General features: G+C 40.0%; 1 protein-coding gene across 1 annotated transcript in view; it reads right to left on the bottom strand.

Moving 5' to 3' along the window:
* The window catches only part of npr1a (natriuretic peptide receptor 1a), a 30,610-nt gene extending 15,222 nt beyond the window's left edge, over positions 1 to 15,388 (bottom strand). The window contains exons 1-7 of the mRNA XM_076075527.1: positions 14,659 to 15,388; positions 13,743 to 13,933; positions 12,673 to 12,786; positions 12,393 to 12,558; positions 3,372 to 3,466; positions 3,121 to 3,256; positions 1,909 to 1,993 (exon numbers count right to left, since the gene is read on the bottom strand). Of these exons, the coding sequence (XP_075931642.1) occupies positions 1,909 to 1,993; positions 3,121 to 3,256; positions 3,372 to 3,466; positions 12,393 to 12,558; positions 12,673 to 12,786; positions 13,743 to 13,933; positions 14,659 to 15,373 (1,502 nt within the window). The 5' untranslated portion in view covers positions 15,374 to 15,388. The remainder of the gene's footprint in view (positions 1 to 1,908; positions 1,994 to 3,120; positions 3,257 to 3,371; positions 3,467 to 12,392; positions 12,559 to 12,672; positions 12,787 to 13,742; positions 13,934 to 14,658) is intronic.
* Between the last annotated feature and the right edge of the window lie 2,804 nt (positions 15,389 to 18,192).

Here is an 18,192-nt window from a genome sequence, read left to right as displayed (position 1 = left end):
TAAAGTGATGACATTTTAGTGAAGTGATGACATTCTAGTAAAGTGATGACATTTTAGTAAAGTGATGACATTCTAGTAAAGCGATAACATTTTAGTGAAGTGATGACATTTTAGTGAAGTGATGACATTCTAGTAAAGTGATGACATTTTAGTGAAGTGATAACATTTTAGTGAAGTGATGACATTCTAGTAAAGTGATGACATTCTAGTAAAGTGATGACATTTTAGTGAAGTGATGACATTCTAGTAAAGTGATGACATTTTAGTAAAGTGATGACATTCTAGTAAAGCGATAACATTTTAGTGAAGTGATGACATTTTAGTGAAGTGATGACATTCTAGTAAAGTGATGACATTTTAGTAAAGTGATGACATTCTAGTAAAGCGATAACATTTTAGTGAAGTGATGACATTTTAGTGAAGTGATGACATTCTAGTAAAGCGATAACATTTTAGTGAAGTGATAACATTTTAGTGAAGTGATGACATTCTAGTAAAGTGATGACATTTTAGTAAAGTGATGACATTCTAGTAAAGTGATGACATTTTAGTGAAGTGATGACATTCTAGTAAAGTGATGACATTTTAGTGAAGTGATGACATTCTAGTAAAGTGATGACATTTTAGTAAAGTGATGACATTCTAGTAAAGCGATAACATTTTAGTGAAGTGATGACATTTTAGTGAAGTGATGACATTCTAGTAAAGCGATAACATTTTAGTGAAGTGATAACATTTTAGTAAAGTGATGACATTTTAGTAAAGTGATGACATTCTAGTAAAGCGATAACATTTTAGTGAAGTGATGACATTTTAGTGAAGTGATGACATTCTAGTAAAGCGATAACATTTTAGTGAAGTGATGACATTTTAGTGAAGTGATGACATTCTAGTAAAGTGATGACATTTTAGTAAAGTGATGACATTCTAGTAAAGCGATAACATTTTAGTGAAGTGATGACATTTTAGTGAAGTGATGACATTCTAGTAAAGCGATAACATTTTAGTGAAGTGATAACATTTTAGTGAAGTGATGACATTCTAGTAAAGTGATGACATTTTAGTAAAGTGATGACATTCTAGTAAAGTGATGACATTTTAGTGAAGTGATGACATTCTAGTAAAGTGATGACATTTTAGTGAAGTGATGACATTCTAGTAAAGTGATGACATTTTAGTAAAGTGATGACATTCTAGTAAAGTGATGACATTTTAGTGAAGTGATGACATTCTAGTAAAGTGATGACATTTTAGTGAAGTGATGACATTCTAGTAAAGTGATGACATTTTAGTGAAGTGATGACATTTTAGTAAAGCGATGACATTCTAGTAAAGCGATAACATTTTAGTGAAGTGATGACATTTTAGTGAAGTGAGGACATTTTAGTGAAGTGAGGACATTTTAGTGAAGTGATGACATTTTAGTGAAGTGAGGACATTCTAGTAAAGCGATGACATTTTAGTGAAGCGATGACATTTTAGTGAAGTGAGGACATTTTAGTGAAGTGAGGACATTTTAGTGAAGTGATGACATTTTAGTGAAGTGAGGACATTTTAGTGAAGTGATGACATTTTAGTGAAGTGATGACATTCTAGTGAAGTGATGACATTTTAGTGAAGTGAGGACATTTTAGTGAAGTGATGACATTTTAGTGAAGTGATGACATTTTAGTGAAGTGAGGACATTTTAGTGAAGTGATGACATTCTAGTGAAGTGAGGACATTTTAGTGAAGTGATGACATTCTAGTAAAGTGATGACATTCTAGTGAAGTGATGACATTCTAGGAAAGTGATGACATTCTAGTAAAGTGATGACATTCTAGTGAAGTGATGACAGATTGTCAATTAGTCTCTACACAAGTATAGAAGTAAAAACGTGTCAGTGAGTGAGTGAGTGACTTTCTCACCTGTAGATGAAGACAGTCACGGTAACAATGATTACAAAGACGAAGCAGATCACTATGGCAACCATCTGATGCATTGTAACTGTACCTGGAGAGGATGGACGGACATCAGAAAGGTTTTTAGTTTACAGTATGACCCTCAAAAAATATAGTAATAAACAAATCCAAAATACTTTTCTAGAAAATAATATTCCCACAATCCAAAATACTGGTCTTCTATTCATAGTGACATGAATTAGAAAAAAGGAGGACGAGTGAAAGTCTCACATCCAGAGCAAAGAAGCTGATCTGAAGTCAGCTGATCCTTCTCTTTCTCTTTCCAGGTTGTCTGGTGGTTTTGTCTTTTATTATCTTTGAGCTCTTCTCACCAACATCACTGATCTCAGTAGAACCAGTGATGTTCTGGTTTCAGAGCTCTCCTCTCCTGGACCCTGAACCTCTCATGACAGTTGGTGATGTTCCCTGTCAGGATGCTTTCTGTTGCTCCTCTGGAAAAGTTAACAAGAACTTGTCACAGGACTCTAAACTTCTTAAGTTTCCTAAAGAAATACAGCTGTTCATGAGCTTCATTCACCAGGATGAAGACGAGTGATTCGATAATCGATTGAAATGAGGTTTCGTTTTGAACATTCAATGACAAAAGGATACTTGTATTTGTCCAAAGGAGACGACTCAGCGACCGGCTGAGACTTCATGAGAACAGCTGGAGAAACAATCTTCCCAACATTGTACTTCCCCATGAGTCATGTAGACCACGAACGCGTCGTTGACAGAGAAAATAGTTTGTTGACTGCAGAAGATTTAGAGCCCCCCCCCGTTTGGTGATTTCAGTCGTGGTTGTTTTGCTCCACTTCAAAGTCCACATGGCTGTTTACGGAGAAGACGTGGACTTCATGGTGCATTCAGGGGAACTTCGTGAACTCTGAGAACCTCAAGCTGTTGTAAAGTTCCTCCTGCCATCTTCTTTTTGTTGTTCAACAGTTTTTTTCCAGTTTACTGGTAAAATAATTTGTTATTAAATATTTAATGAATCATTTCAATTTGACCGTATATTGTGGTTCATAGAAAAAGAAGAATTTAAGCATATTTTTGTCATAAAACAACGGTCTGTTGATCTGAACCCCCAGTGAGGAAGGGGTCCAGTTGTTTGTTCCTCCTCCTCAGCTCCATTGATGTAGACAGTGAGTGTGCGTGTGTGTGTGTGTGTGTTCGTACGTGCGAGGCAGGCTGGTTGGTCGTTCTTGAAGCCACACTCTGGGACATCTGGCGGTGGAGAGCCACCTGGCCACTGGAAGCTCCGCTCACCCTGCATGATCAGCTGTTTCATGCTGCTGTTGTACACACACACCACCTGCGCACACATACACACACACACACACACACACACACACAAGTAACATATAAGCTCTAGTTTCTCAGGTGTGTGATGACATCATGGCAATGACATCATGATTGAGGTGTTTTACCTGGAACTCTCCAGACTCGATGTTGATCGTGTCCCAAACAGCAAAGTCCATCTGTCTGTCCCCGAACTCGTCCATCTCCACCGGACCCATCACTCCTACAGACACACAACAGACACACAACATGATCACACATGTTCATCATGTTAACATGACCCATCACTACCACAGACACACAACACCTTCATACATCAGACCATCACTACCACAGACACACAACACCTTCATACATCAGACCATCACTACCACAGACACACAACACCTTCATACATCAGACCATCACTACCACAGACACACAACACCTTCATACATCAGACCATCACTACCACAGACACACAACACCTTCATACATCAGACCATCACTACCACAGACACACAACACCTTCATACATCAGACCATCACTACTACAGACACACAACACCTTCATACATCAGACCATCACTACTACAGACACACAACACCTTCATACATCAGACCATCACTACCACAGACACACAACACCTTCATACATCAGACCATCACTACTACAGACACACAACACCTTCATACATCAGACCATCACTACCACAGACACACAACACCTTCATACATCAGACCATCACTACTACAGACACACAACACCTTCATACATCAGACCATCACTACCACAGACACACAACACCTTCATACATTAGACCATCACTACCACAGACACACAACACCTTCATACATCAGACCATCACTACCACAGACACACAACACCTTCATACATCAGACCATCACTACCACAGACACACAACACCTTCATACATCAGACCATCACTACCACAGACACACAACACCTTCATTGTCAAAAAAGAGAGTTGAGATCCCAGGAAAGCTGCCTTAAATGAAGGAATACAGTTCGATATGAAAGTAGGCTAAAGGGACACAAAGCATATACTTATAGTTAAAGGATGAAATCTAGTAATCATTTTAAAGCAAGTGTGTATAACATAAGAATTATGAAGTGATTTAACAAATGTAAAACTGACAATAATAATGTATGTGTAACTGAGTAAAGTGAAGTCTGTGTGTGTGTGGAAAGAGCTGATGTAAGCAGGGTAGGGGCCTTAAAGGCTGATATCATAACAGATGTTGGGGTGTTGTCCGAACACATCCACGGGTGTAACCTGAAACACGCTCAAACATTGAGGAAGTGAGAGCATCCACGAGGGAAGTTAGGTGTGTCCAGCACACACACACACACAGAAAGTTAAGGTGTTGTTCGCAGCACACACACATAATCAATGATGTCATGTAAATCACATGCCGAGGGAGGGAGTGTTGGGGAGGGGGGGGGAGAGAACCCAAAAGTGTTATAAAAAGAGAGACTTGCAAAGAGCAAGACGGGATTCAACGCGGGAGCCACCCAAGTGCTCCATGGAGGAAACATTGGACCTCGACAGCCGCATCGGAGGACTTCGTCTCTGTTCACGGAAAGAAGACAGCCGTTCCTGGACAAAGATTGAAAGACGGAGATTTTCCTCTCCCCCCTGTTTGACTTTAACAACCGGACAACAGATGGACGCAGCCGCCCCAAAGACTTTGTACTGAGCCTGAGGGATCGCTGAACGGACTTCGTTGGCCGCGCAGGAGGAGCCGAAGGTCAGGCCTGGCCTTCGCTCCTAAAAACCCCAAAAGGACTTTTTACCACATCGAGAATCCAGCTTCACCGAGCCGCCTCGGCATCGAAAATTAATGAGTATAACCTAAGAAGAAATTGTAACCTGATCGAATCAAGTATAGTATTATTTTATGTGAGCTGTAGCTGTGCCCCTGCTAATATCCTGCAATAAATATCTAATCTGCATTTAAAGTAAATTTCTCAAGAGAATTCATTTGCTGAAGTAGTAGAAGTTCCTCGTGGCAGTAAAAGGTTAAATCGATTGTATGTTTAACAACAAGAGTTCTTAATGGTTATCCTAGTGACCGGTCCACTTAACAGTCCCTTACGGTTTTAGTTGTAATCCTAGCCGTTAAAACCTAACCTGGCAATTTACCAAGAGCCCGAATCCAGAAGAGGAAAGCTGCCATAACTGACGCGACTAGGTAGAAGCGCCCGGCCAGGGTGGCCCCTCGGCCGAGTGCACGTTACCAGTGGAAGCAGGGTAGACGTCAGGAGTAACGGTAGTTAGCAGAAGCCAGGCGAGTTTCCTCGACAGAACACCAGCTCGACAATCTTTTAATAGAGAGCTGAGTCAGTAGGTAGCCCCGTATCGGGCCAGAGAACCCCCGGATCTAACACCAGATGACATCAGACCATCACTACTACAGACACACAACACCTTCATACATCAGACCATCCCTACCACAGACACACAACACCTTCATACATCAGACCATCACTACCACAGACACACAACACCTTCATACATCATACCATCACTACTACAGACACACAACACCTTCATACATCATACCATCACTACTACAGACACACAACACCTTCATACATCAGACCATCACTACTACAGACACACAACACCTTCATACATCAGACCATCACTACCACAGACACACAACACCTTCATACATCATACCATCACTACTACAGACACACAACACCTTCATACATCATACCATCACTACTACAGACACACAACACCTTCATACATCAGACCATCACTACTACAGACACACAACACCTTCATACATCAGACCATCACTACCACAGACACACAACACCTTCATACATTAGACCATCACTACTACAGACACACAACACCTTCATACATCAGACCATCACTACCACAGACACACAACACCTTCATACATTAGACCATCACTACTACAGACACACAACACCTTCATACATCAGACCATCACTACTACAGACACACAACACCTTCATACATCAGACCATCACTACTACAGACACACAACACCTTCATACATCAGACCATCACTACCACAGACACACAACACCTTCATACATCAGACCATCACTACTACAGACACACAACACCTTCATACATCAGACCATCACTACTACAGACACACAACACCTTCATACATCAGACCATCACTACCACAGACACACAACACCTTCATACATTAGACCATCACTACTACAGACACACAACACCTTCATACATCAGACCATCACTACCACAGACACACAACACCTTCATACATCAGACCATCACTACTACAGACACACAACACCTTCATACATCAGACCATCACTACTACAGACACACAACACCTTCATACATCAGACCATCACTACCACAGACACACAACACCTTCATACATCAGACCATCACTACCACAGACACACAACACCTTCATACATCAGACCATCACTACTACAGACACACAACACCTTCATACATTAGACCATCACTACTACAGACACACAACACCTTCATACATCAGACCATCACTACTACAGACACACAACACCTTCATACATCAGACCATCACTACCACAGACACACAACACCTTCATACATCAGACCATCACTACCACAGACACACAACACCTTCATACATTAGACCATCACTACTACAGACACACAACACCTTCATACATCAGACCATCACTACTACAGACACACAACACCTTCATACATCAGACCATCACTACCACAGACACACAACACCTTCATACATCAGACCATCACTACTACAGACACACAACACCTTCATACATCAGACCATCACTACCACAGACACACAACACCTTCATACATCATACCATCACTACTACAGACACACAACACCTTCATACATCATACCATCACTACTACAGACACACAACACCTTCATACATCAGACCATCACTACCACAGACACACAACACCTTCATACATCATACCATCACTACTACAGACACACAACACCTTCATACATCAGACCATCACTACCACAGACACACAACACCTTCATACATCATACCATCACTACTACAGACACACAACACCGTCATACATCATACCATCACTACTACAGACACACAACACCTTCATACATCAGACCATCACTACTACAGACACACAACACCTTCATACATCAGACCATCACTACCACAGACACACAACACCTTCATACATTAGACCATCACTACTACAGACACACAACACCTTCATACATCAGACCATCACTACTACAGACACACAACACCTTCATACATCAGACCATCACTACCACAGACACACAACACCTTCATACATCATACCATCACTACTACAGACACACAACACCTTCATACATCAGACCATCACTACTACAGACTTTTATTCTCACTTCATACAGCTGACTACAGGCAGAGCCATGTGACCTGTAACATCCAGACGTTCTCACATGACACTGCTCTGGTTGGTCTACTAACCCGAGGCAATGACCTGGCCTATAAACCGGAGGTTGAATCTTTTGTCAGTTGGTGTGATGACATTTGTTTTAAATTAAATGATGGAAAGACCAAAGAGTTGGTTATTGATTTCAGAAGGAGGGAGGAGGAGGTCTCCCCAGTGACAAATGCAGGTCAGCAGATATAAATTGTCCAGTCGTATAAGGGTCAATGACATGACATGCATATTTTTGTGTCTGAGTCCACTATCCTTTTAAAATAATTGTATCAATTCGTGACATATATCATTTCATTCTATAAAACCTATCTAGTTTTGATACATTTTCAGTACAATCAAATAATATATATTATTTGATGTTTTGGCATCTCAAACCCTGAAAATGTCAGGCGGTGCACCTGTCCTAGCAGATGAACAGACTAAGAAAAATATTAAAAAATGTATTTAAATGATAATAAATTCAAAATAAAATACTATAGCATGCTTTTATTGTTGAAACAATTCAAATAAACCAAATTTTTACAAATACCAATAGTTTTAAGCTGTTGCGATAATTTAAAAACTTTTGTCCAGCAATTTGAATGTTCTCAAATATCAGGGTGGCACAGCTGTAAAGATGGGACTTTTATTATGAAATTAAAGTGGAAAACAGTAAACAGGTTATTGCATCATCAAGAGGACCTCAACTGACCTTTATAGCAGAGTGAAAATGTTTTTATATCTCTTTTGAATATTGATAAAAACAGCTACTTTCAACTTATAGGTAGAGTGTTTCACTTTCCATGTCAGGGCGGTACAACCAATGTAAAACTAGAAAAAAATTATTTTATCATAAATGTCTTTATTCTATTTAAAATGTATATGTATGAAGTTGTTGGCAAGAACAAAAGCTAATGCTAGTGTCCTAGTAGATGCCTGTTTCATTTGAAATCAGTTGCAAATGTCAGGTGGTGCAACCAGTAAGGCAGGTGGTGCAACTGCAGAGAATGTTACTCTATGATATTATATTTAAAGCTCTTTTTTCAAACGTTTAACAGTGTCAAGTTAACGATATTATACACTTTCAAATATTTTTCATGATATTAATGAATATTGTTTAACTATTAAGGATGCCACTGTCAAGTAAAGCAAAACCAGCAGGACGCAGGGAGCAGACAACAAGTCATGTATGGAGTGTGTGCAAAACGCTGCTACAATGAGGTAGAAGCTGCAACACGCAGGCGGAAGAGACTGTGATTTTGCCTGTTCCAGTTAAGTACTAAACATGATTACTATGAAATATTTACTTCTTTTACTTAAAAAGAGTCTGTTGACTAAAAGCATGTTGTTGTATTTGAAAAAAATAAATGCAAATTTTCTGCATATTTGCTGTGATTACTAATATTGTCAGGTGGCACAACTGATAAATGTCATGGTGGTGCGACCAGGTAAAATATTAATTTAAAGCAGTAAATAATAGGTTAAAGTCAATTTTTTTTGCTTAATATGATGTGAAGAACTATTGTATTGAATGTATTCATTTGTATATTTGTATTATTATGTTTAAATGTTTAAATGTTAAATATACTAAATACCTGGCCAAGAGAACGCAATTATGATAAATTATTGTATATATATAAAACACAACCACAAAATACGATGTGTTAGACACAGTAGACACTCTAAGGGATACTTGTCAAAAATTTCAGTTTGAATAAATATTAGGAAAATATATATTTTTTTATAATTATGTGGTTGCGCCACCTGACATTTTTTAGCCTGTGAAGTTAAAAAATACTGTTAAAAACGATTTAAAATACTATGAAAAGTTGGTTCACAACTTAGACTTGTTTCACCACATTTTTCCAGACACAAAAATATGCATTACATCCATTTTGAAGATAATTTTTTTAATTACCTTTTTAGAAGCCTTATTTGTCAATGACCCATAAATATCTCGGGGTCTATCTGGACAGTAAATGAAACTGGAAGAACACTGATGCTGTATTAAAAAGGCTCAGTCCAGACTCTTCTTCCAAAGGAAGCTTAGATCATTTGACATCAGCAGGAAGCTTCTTCATGTTTTCTATCAGGGGATCTTGGCTAGTGTTCTTTTTCATGCTGTGCTCTGCTGGGGGGGGGGGGGGGGGGCATCACTGCGGATGATAAAAACAGGATCAATAAGATGATCAGAGAGGCTGGCTCAGTGGTTGGCCTAACCCCAGACTCACTAGAGGTCACTGTAGAAAAGAGAACAAGGGCCAAGTTAAAAACAATTGTCTTGTTTAAAGGCCGTCCACTACACGGTGTCTTCAATGGACTCCGAAGCTCATTCAGTGAGAGACTCAGAACGCCTCAGTGTTCTACTGAACCTCTCAGAAGCTCATTGAGTGAGAGACTCAGGACGCCTCAGTGTTCTACTGAACCTCTCAGAAGGTCTTTCGTTCCAGCAGCAGTTTGATTTTTTAATGACCACCTTTAGAGGTTTTTATCTTTCTGATGTCGATCATGTTGCATATGGCATTGTCTGGCTTTATCTATTCTTTGTAATGTCTGTTGTGCACTGTGGACTGTGTCTATTGTCGTCTGTATGAGTTTTGGGTGGCGTATGAGTTTCCCCACTGGGATTAATAAATCTAATCTAATGTTCCATTTACTGTTTACCATTGTATAATATGTGTTAGATATTGTATATCAATAATAATTGTATATTTGTGTCTCAGTGAGGGTCTCACTGTTCTTTTCTTATTGTTTGTTATATTTGGCTTTTGGTTTTTGCTGATTCATCGCTGCACTCTGACCGTTGACCCTGGTGATGTCAGGGTGTTGATGTATATTTCCTGCTGCAGGAAACTAAACTATTTCCTGCACAATAAGAAGTGAAGCTCCACACCGTTTGATTTGTGAGCTGGGGAGTCAAGTGATGTGGGTCCACTGAGACCAATGAAACTACGTCTGGGGATCAGGTTTAGACACGGACCACTACGTCTGGGGATCAGGTTTAGACATGGACCACTACGTCTGGGGATCAGGTTTAGACATGGACCAGATCCAGGATTCAAGATTGAGGATTGAGGATTAAGGATTCAGGAGGTTTCATATTTATGTTATTTGAAAATGAGTGCTGAGCAACATTTACAATTTTTAATCGCGATTAATCTCATTGTTATGCGCAAAATTCAACAATGAATTCAAAAGTAGTGTATTGTGCACTTTTATTTTAAAGTGCTGCTATATGAACTAAAGGTGAATAACATTTGGTGTAAACACTTTAAACACATCAGGTTCTTGTTAGCAGCAGTATTCCCTCTACACAGTAGCAGTTATACCACAGTTATAATGATTCTGATCATAGATATTGAGACGGTGTTCATAACTTTATCTTCATGTGTGTAAGAGATGATATTTAAATATACTTCGTGAAAACTGCAAACCTATCTACGTCATGTTTTTATGTTTGTTAAATTCTCAGTAGTGATAACTAAATGATGCTTATTATACATATTACAAACAAAACACTTTAAAAACTCTAAAACAATAATTTAAATGAATCATTTCTTTTTTGCTTTTTTGGTATTTAGGTCAGACACATATGCAACGCTGATTACCGTAATATGTGTGGTATTTGTTATAAATGTACGTTGGTACATAGAGGATGATAAGAAGCTGTACATGAAGGGACTTAGGACCCAGGGGAATGTAGGTGAAGCATGGAACCTGTAGTCTGTACCATGGCAGTAACCACAGCAGCAGCAGGAAGAGACGCCACACAAACAGCTGTTGTACAAACAGCTGCTCGCTGCCGGTTTTTGTGTAAAAATGTCCGCTTAATAATAAAAAAAAAACTGCGTTAACGCGAGATAAAATAATTGTCGGCATTAATTAATTAAGGCGTTAACGTGATAATAACACGTTAACTTGAACAGCACTATTGAAAATATAAATATTTATGTTTTTACAGATCAGTTCTGGTCCAGACTCACAGATCCTGGTTAAGGATTCACAGAGTCCACTATCTGAACCAGAGGACTTTAAATCATCACCATGTCACAACAATAATAATGAACCTAATGAGACCTGACTGACCAATCAGGAGCCTCCGTGCTCTGTGAGGTCACCATGGGAACCAGAGTTCTGTTGTTCTCACACACGGCTGTGTGTGAGAGTGTGTGTGTGTGTGTGTGTGTGTGTGTGTGTGTGTGTGTGTGTGTGTGTGTGTGAGAGAGTGTGTGTGAATAAACTAGACCAGCTGGGAACATGATGACCGGATGTCTGGGACTCAAACCACCAACCAGGACAAGAAAACCACCGAGCTCTCTGATTCGCCGATGAGTCCCTAAATTTACCAAACACTGCTGAGACCCCGGTTCTCACTGTGGCAGGGCCCCATTGCCCCCCACAGTCCACTACAGCCCCCCCCCCCCCCCGAGTCCCCTACAGCCTCCACCGTCCACTACAACCTCCACAGCCCCCCCAGTCCACCACAGTCCCCATAAGTCCACTACAACCAGCCCACAGCCCCCCCCCCCACCCCACTACAGTCCACTAACAGACATAAACATATAGTTTCATGTCCCCCAATCACCACCTGGACAGGTCTTACCTCCCGGCTGTTCTCTTCCAGCTCTGCGCTGTGATTTGTTGACCACAGAGCTGCAGGTTCCCATGTGACTCAGATAGAAATAGAAATAAAGATCTAACATCTGTCCTCACCTGAGAAGGTTCTGTTCCACATCCTCCTGGTCACCACGTCTCCTCTGGGCCTCCGGACCTCTCCTGGTCCTGGTCCTGGTCCTGGTCTCTGCTCACTCAGTGTCTCGTTCAGGGCCTGAGAGTACATCATGACACCATCATGGAATCCTGCAGCGATGAGGTTATACTGACAGAGAGAGAGAGACATCAGGTATGTATATGTATATGTATCTGTACATACAGTATATGCATATATATATATATATAAATATATAAAATACATATATGGTGTGTTTTGTACCAGAGAGTCTTTGATCGTGTAGTTGAACATTTTCTTTGCGTCGTTCTTCAGAGTTTGAACAAACTGAAGATATTCTGGATTCTGAGGCTCCAGGTAGGTTAACACCTTCACACTCTGTCAGACAGACAGGAAGAGGGACAGACAGGTAGAGAGATTAAAAGATAGAGAGACAGACCGGTAGATAGACAGACAGATAGAGAGAGAGACAGACAGGAAGAGAGACAGACAGGTAGAGAGAGAGAGACAGGTAGAGAGACAGACAGGTAGAGAGAGACAGACAGGAAGAGAGACATTAAGAACAATCAATAGCCAGATTTATGACAAAATCCGATCATTTGAATTTGTGTTTCATTGACTTCCACTTAACAATATATTTATATTAACAATTATTCAGAAGACCATGGTTACATATCATACCTCAAACTATTGTATAATCAAAAAACATTAACAAAAATACAAAAACAACAATACTAATGAGAAATACAAATACAAATAATAAATAACAATAACAATTAAAGCTGCGAGCAGCAATGAACGGGCCCTCGCATCCTCCCGTACGTCGTGGGGCCGGCGGGACTCCGGCCTGCGCAGGCGAGAACGTCCGCGACCGTTGGACGCGTCCGCAAGTCCGACGCGTCCGCAAGTCCGACGCTTTTTCCTTGCATGGACCGCCTGACGCTGGAAACGATGCATTGCAAATAGTGCACGGCTTCCTCTATCAGCTGTGTGGTGCTACAGAACACGCCCGAACATTATGTTGCTCCATATCAAGTGTAAACCACATCGTGTACAAGTCATGTCAATCCAAATTTGAGAGTGATTCCATTAATTCTGTAAGAGGAGTCCGTTAAAGTACAAAGGCTGAAAACTGCGAAAAGTGACAAAAAAGCACAAAATGGCAGGTTTACTGTGCAAAATTTGGTGAGTTTTCGAGTATGGCAAGTCCCCCAAATATGCGCCCGATGTACTATGTGTATTCAAATTTCAATAGGGCCTTCGCGGCCTGACGTCGGTTGCTCGGACCCCAATAAATAAATAAATAAATAATAATAGTAAATAAAAAGTGTCACCCTGAAAGCGTGGCGGGCGGCGAAGTCTTCCTTGTCTCCTCTGAACCACGGCCGGACGGGGCCCCGCCCCCCCAGACCCTCAGCAAAAAGATCAATGAAGAAGAAGACGTAGTCCTTCAACTCCACCCCGTCCTTCCAGAATTGGACCATCAGATTCCTGAGGATGTCCCAGGAGCAACAGAGGTACACCACTGAAGAAGAAACCAGAACCACACTTAAATCTTAGAAAAGAAGAAGATGTAGTCCCAGGTTGATGATAAAACATCTGTTAATTCATCTATAACACATGTGTTACTACATCTGTTACTCTATATATAACAAATATGTTACTACATCTATAACACATCTGTTACTACATATGTTTCTACATCCATAACACATCTGTTACTACATCCATAACACATCTGTTACTACATTTATAACACATCTGTTACTACATATGTTACTACATCCATAACACATCTGTTACTACATATATAACACATCTGTTACGACATCCATAACACATCTGTTACTACATCCATAACACATCTGTTACTACATATGTTACTACATCCATAACACATCTGTTACTACATCTATAACACATCTGTTACTACATATGTTACTACATCTATAACACATCTGTCACTACATCTGTCACTTACAATAAACGTGTGTTTCTGTGTGAGACCACTGTAGATGTCTATTAACAGTACAAAACTGTAAACATGCGTTTCTGGATAACATGAAGAGATTAACTCTGTAATTTAACACACAGCAGACGTCACGACTCTCTGAGCCGACAACAGATGGCCTCACTTAGTGTGTGTGTGTGTGTCTTTATTTTGAACATAAGATAAGGAAGAGAAGAGGAGCATTGGAGGTAGTGAAAGCAGTGAAAGCAGCGGAAGCAGTGAAAGTGGAAGCTTCAGACCTCGGCCATTGTCCCGGATCTCCTGGACCACGTTCTTGTAGTTGACGTTGTCGGCCTCGATCACGTGGTCCCGGATGCTGACGTTGCGTTTTCCGAGCAGAGTGTACAGGCCCTCCACGGCGAAGTAGCATGGCCGGTCGTCGTTGGCGTCCTTGTTGTCGCTGAAGATCAACATAGCGTGACGCCGCCAGCCGAACGCGTCCTGGATCCTCACGCCGAACTCGCCCAGCTTCTTGTGGGTGGGGCCCGTGTTGGTGACCGCCGCGTAGTGCTCGAAGCCGATGGCGCGGGCGCCGGCGGTCACCATGGGAACATCCCAGTGGGTGGTGAAGCGGGCGACGGGCGAGGATGAGTAGTCGCAGCCGGGCCCCACGAAGGCCCAGGGGTCGTGGGACAGCTTCAGGTCCACGGCCACCAGCGGCGCCATGGAGTCCGAGCAGAAGCCGTCGCGGTTCTCCGAGCTGCCGTGAACCAGCTGGAGCTTCAGGCCCGGCAGCAGCCGGGGGTCGGAGTTCACCAGCCGCACCGCCTGGATGAGCGCCGGGGCCACGCGAGGCCACGCCCACGCGTAGTCCGTGTTAGTCAGAGGCAAGATGGCCGCCAGAGTCACCTCCTGGAGGGCCTCGCTGGTGTCGTTAGCTGACTGAGAGGAAGCAGCTGATTGGACCAAGAGGAAGAGGAGGAGCAGTGAGGGGCAGGGCCACCTGGGCAGCATGACGAGCCTGTCAGACGAAGTGCAGGGAAAACAGACCGCAATCATTAAGGAAACTAAACCCTTTCACAATAAAATACTTATATTTAGATTTATTCTATTATTTGATCTAAATTTGATGAACACGTCAATGAACTGATTCATTGATGAGTTAATTAATGAACTGATTCATAGATGAGTTAATTAATGAACTGATTCATAGATTAGTTAATTAATAAACTGATTCATTGATTAGTTAATTAATGAACTGATTCATTGATTAGTTAATTAATGAACTGATTCATAGATGAGTTAATTAATGAACTGATTCATAGATGAGTTAATTAATGAACTGATTCATTGATTAGTTAATTAATGAACTGATTCATAGATGAGTTAATTAATGAAGTGATTCATAGATGAGTTAATTAATGAACTGATTCATTGATTAGTTACTTAATGAACTGATTCATTGATGAGTTAATTAATTAACTGATTCATTGATGAGTTACTTAATGAACTGATTCATAGATTAGTTAATTAATTAACTGATTCATTGATGAGTTACTTAATGAACTGATTCATAGATTAGTTAATTAATGAACTGATTCATTGATGAGTTACTTAATGAACTGATTCATAGATTAGTTAATTAATTAACTGATTCATTGATGAGTTACTTAATGAACTGATTCATAGATTAGTTAATTAATGAACTAATTCATTGATTAGTTACTTAATGAACTGATTCATTGATTAGTTACTTAATGAACTGATTCATAGATTAGTTAATTAATGAACTGATTCATTGATTAGTTAATTAATGAACTGATTTATTGATGAGTTAATTAATGAACTGATTCATAGATTAGTTAATTAATGAACTGATTCATAGATTAGTTACTTAATGAACTGATTCATTGATTAGTTACTTAATGAACTGATTCATAGATTAGTTAATTAATGAACTGATTCATTGATGAGTTAATTAATGAACTGATTCATTGATTAGTTACTTAATGAACTGATTCATTGATGAGTTACTTAATGAACTGATTCATTGATTAGTTAATTAATGAACTGATTCATTGATGAGTTACTTAATGAACTGATTCATTGATTGGGCTCCTTGTCGTTTTCTATATTGAGTCCTGTGATCACATGACAGGATGTTTATATATTTCATTATATTTAATGTGTTCAAATCAACATTCTAACGTCCCCTTCATATATACATGTAAATATCTCTCTCTCTCTCTCTCTTTACATATATATACATATGTATATATGTACATATGTATATATATATTTACATGTATGTATATAAATACAGTATACACATGTATGTAAATATATATGTCTATATATAGATAGATATATATGTTGCTGCAGATTTAACAGAGTTCCAATGAAACATTCACATTAATATGAATCCAGAAACATTTGACTCATTAATCAACACTTTGACTTAAACTACTTTAACTAGATGTATAAATACTTTAACTACATGTATACAAAGCTGTACTCTCAGTGCAGTACTCCTAGTGTGTACTAGTACTTGTACCGCAGTAAAGGACTGTTTACCTGCTCACAGCTTCCTGTTGCTTCACGTTCACACAAAGACCAGAAGACGTTTCCACGGAAACAAACCGGAGAGAAACCGAGAAAACACGTCACATATTACCGGAGGCTCGAGAGCAGAGAGAAGAGGAACCGAGAGAAACGTCCCGGTAACCGTCGGTCTGCAGCTCCTCCGATCTGCGCGGCAAACACGACGAGGCACCGGCGGACACGCGCACACGTGCACGCTCTGAGGGGGTGCGGAGGGCACGAGGGCCGTCGTGATAATAGTGTGTGTGTGCGCGTGCGCGTCTCCCTCGTCCCCTCTGAGTCTTCGGAGGGAAAATTCAATTACCATGATGGGGGGGGGACAACATGTAACATTACAATGATTCATACGTGTGTAAGTGTGTGTGTGTGTGTGTGCGCGCGCGCGTGTGTGTGTAAGTGTGTGTGTCAGACAGGATGTTCTGAAGGTAAATGTAAATGTGTGGATTTTAGGGTTTGTTGCTGATCAGAACAGACTCCTGAACCAGTCACTGTCAATATGTTGTTCATATGTTGTCCATATGTTGTCCATATGTTGTCCATATGTTGTTCATATGTTCATATGTTTTTAATGATGATGTTCATATGTTTTTAATTATGTTGTCCATATGTTGTTTCATATGTTTTTAATGATGTTGTTCATATGTTTTTAAAACCTCTTAATCTCTGAGCCGATTTTGAGGTCTCTGAGCGAAAAAGCATAGCCCTACAAAACTGACCATAGTTCTGTAACTACAAGGTCGATTTTAATAATTTTTGTTGATATAATCAGATCACAACACCTGTGACATAGTTTAGATAGGTAATATTGTGTATATGTTGCTGGTTAATAAAGAAAATAAGACATTACACAGCTGAAATTGAAAATATTCAGCTTCGCCTGGAAAAAATGCACTTTCATTGATAAAAGGTTATTGAAATAATGCAGCTAGCTCCCTAAAACTTTCCCAAGTCATAGCATAACTGATCAGTAGTTATTAAAAAAAGGTTAAAGTGGAATAAAGTGGAATAAAGTTAAGAATAAGAGGTTTTAGTACAAAGCGGTCAGGCGAGGTCATCATTTTCGAACCAGCTGTTGCAGCTCTTACATTGTACTTTTATACACTATATAACTATATATTTCACTTTCTTTATCACTCATATGATTCAATACATCCAAATACAGATAATAGGAATCATATTCATATTCATAACATCATCAGAGCCAGTTTTGGCTGTCATCTGTAGGATTTTCT

The sequence above is a fragment of the Anarhichas minor genome, unplaced genomic scaffold (assembly GCF_050575085.1).
Source record: "Anarhichas minor isolate MPS153535 unplaced genomic scaffold, ASM5057508v1 ptg000053l, whole genome shotgun sequence".
Lineage (NCBI taxonomy): Eukaryota > Metazoa > Chordata > Actinopteri > Perciformes > Anarhichadidae > Anarhichas > Anarhichas minor.
The sequence above is the reverse complement of the archived record's forward strand: the minus strand, read 5'-3'. Positions and strand labels throughout refer to the sequence as shown.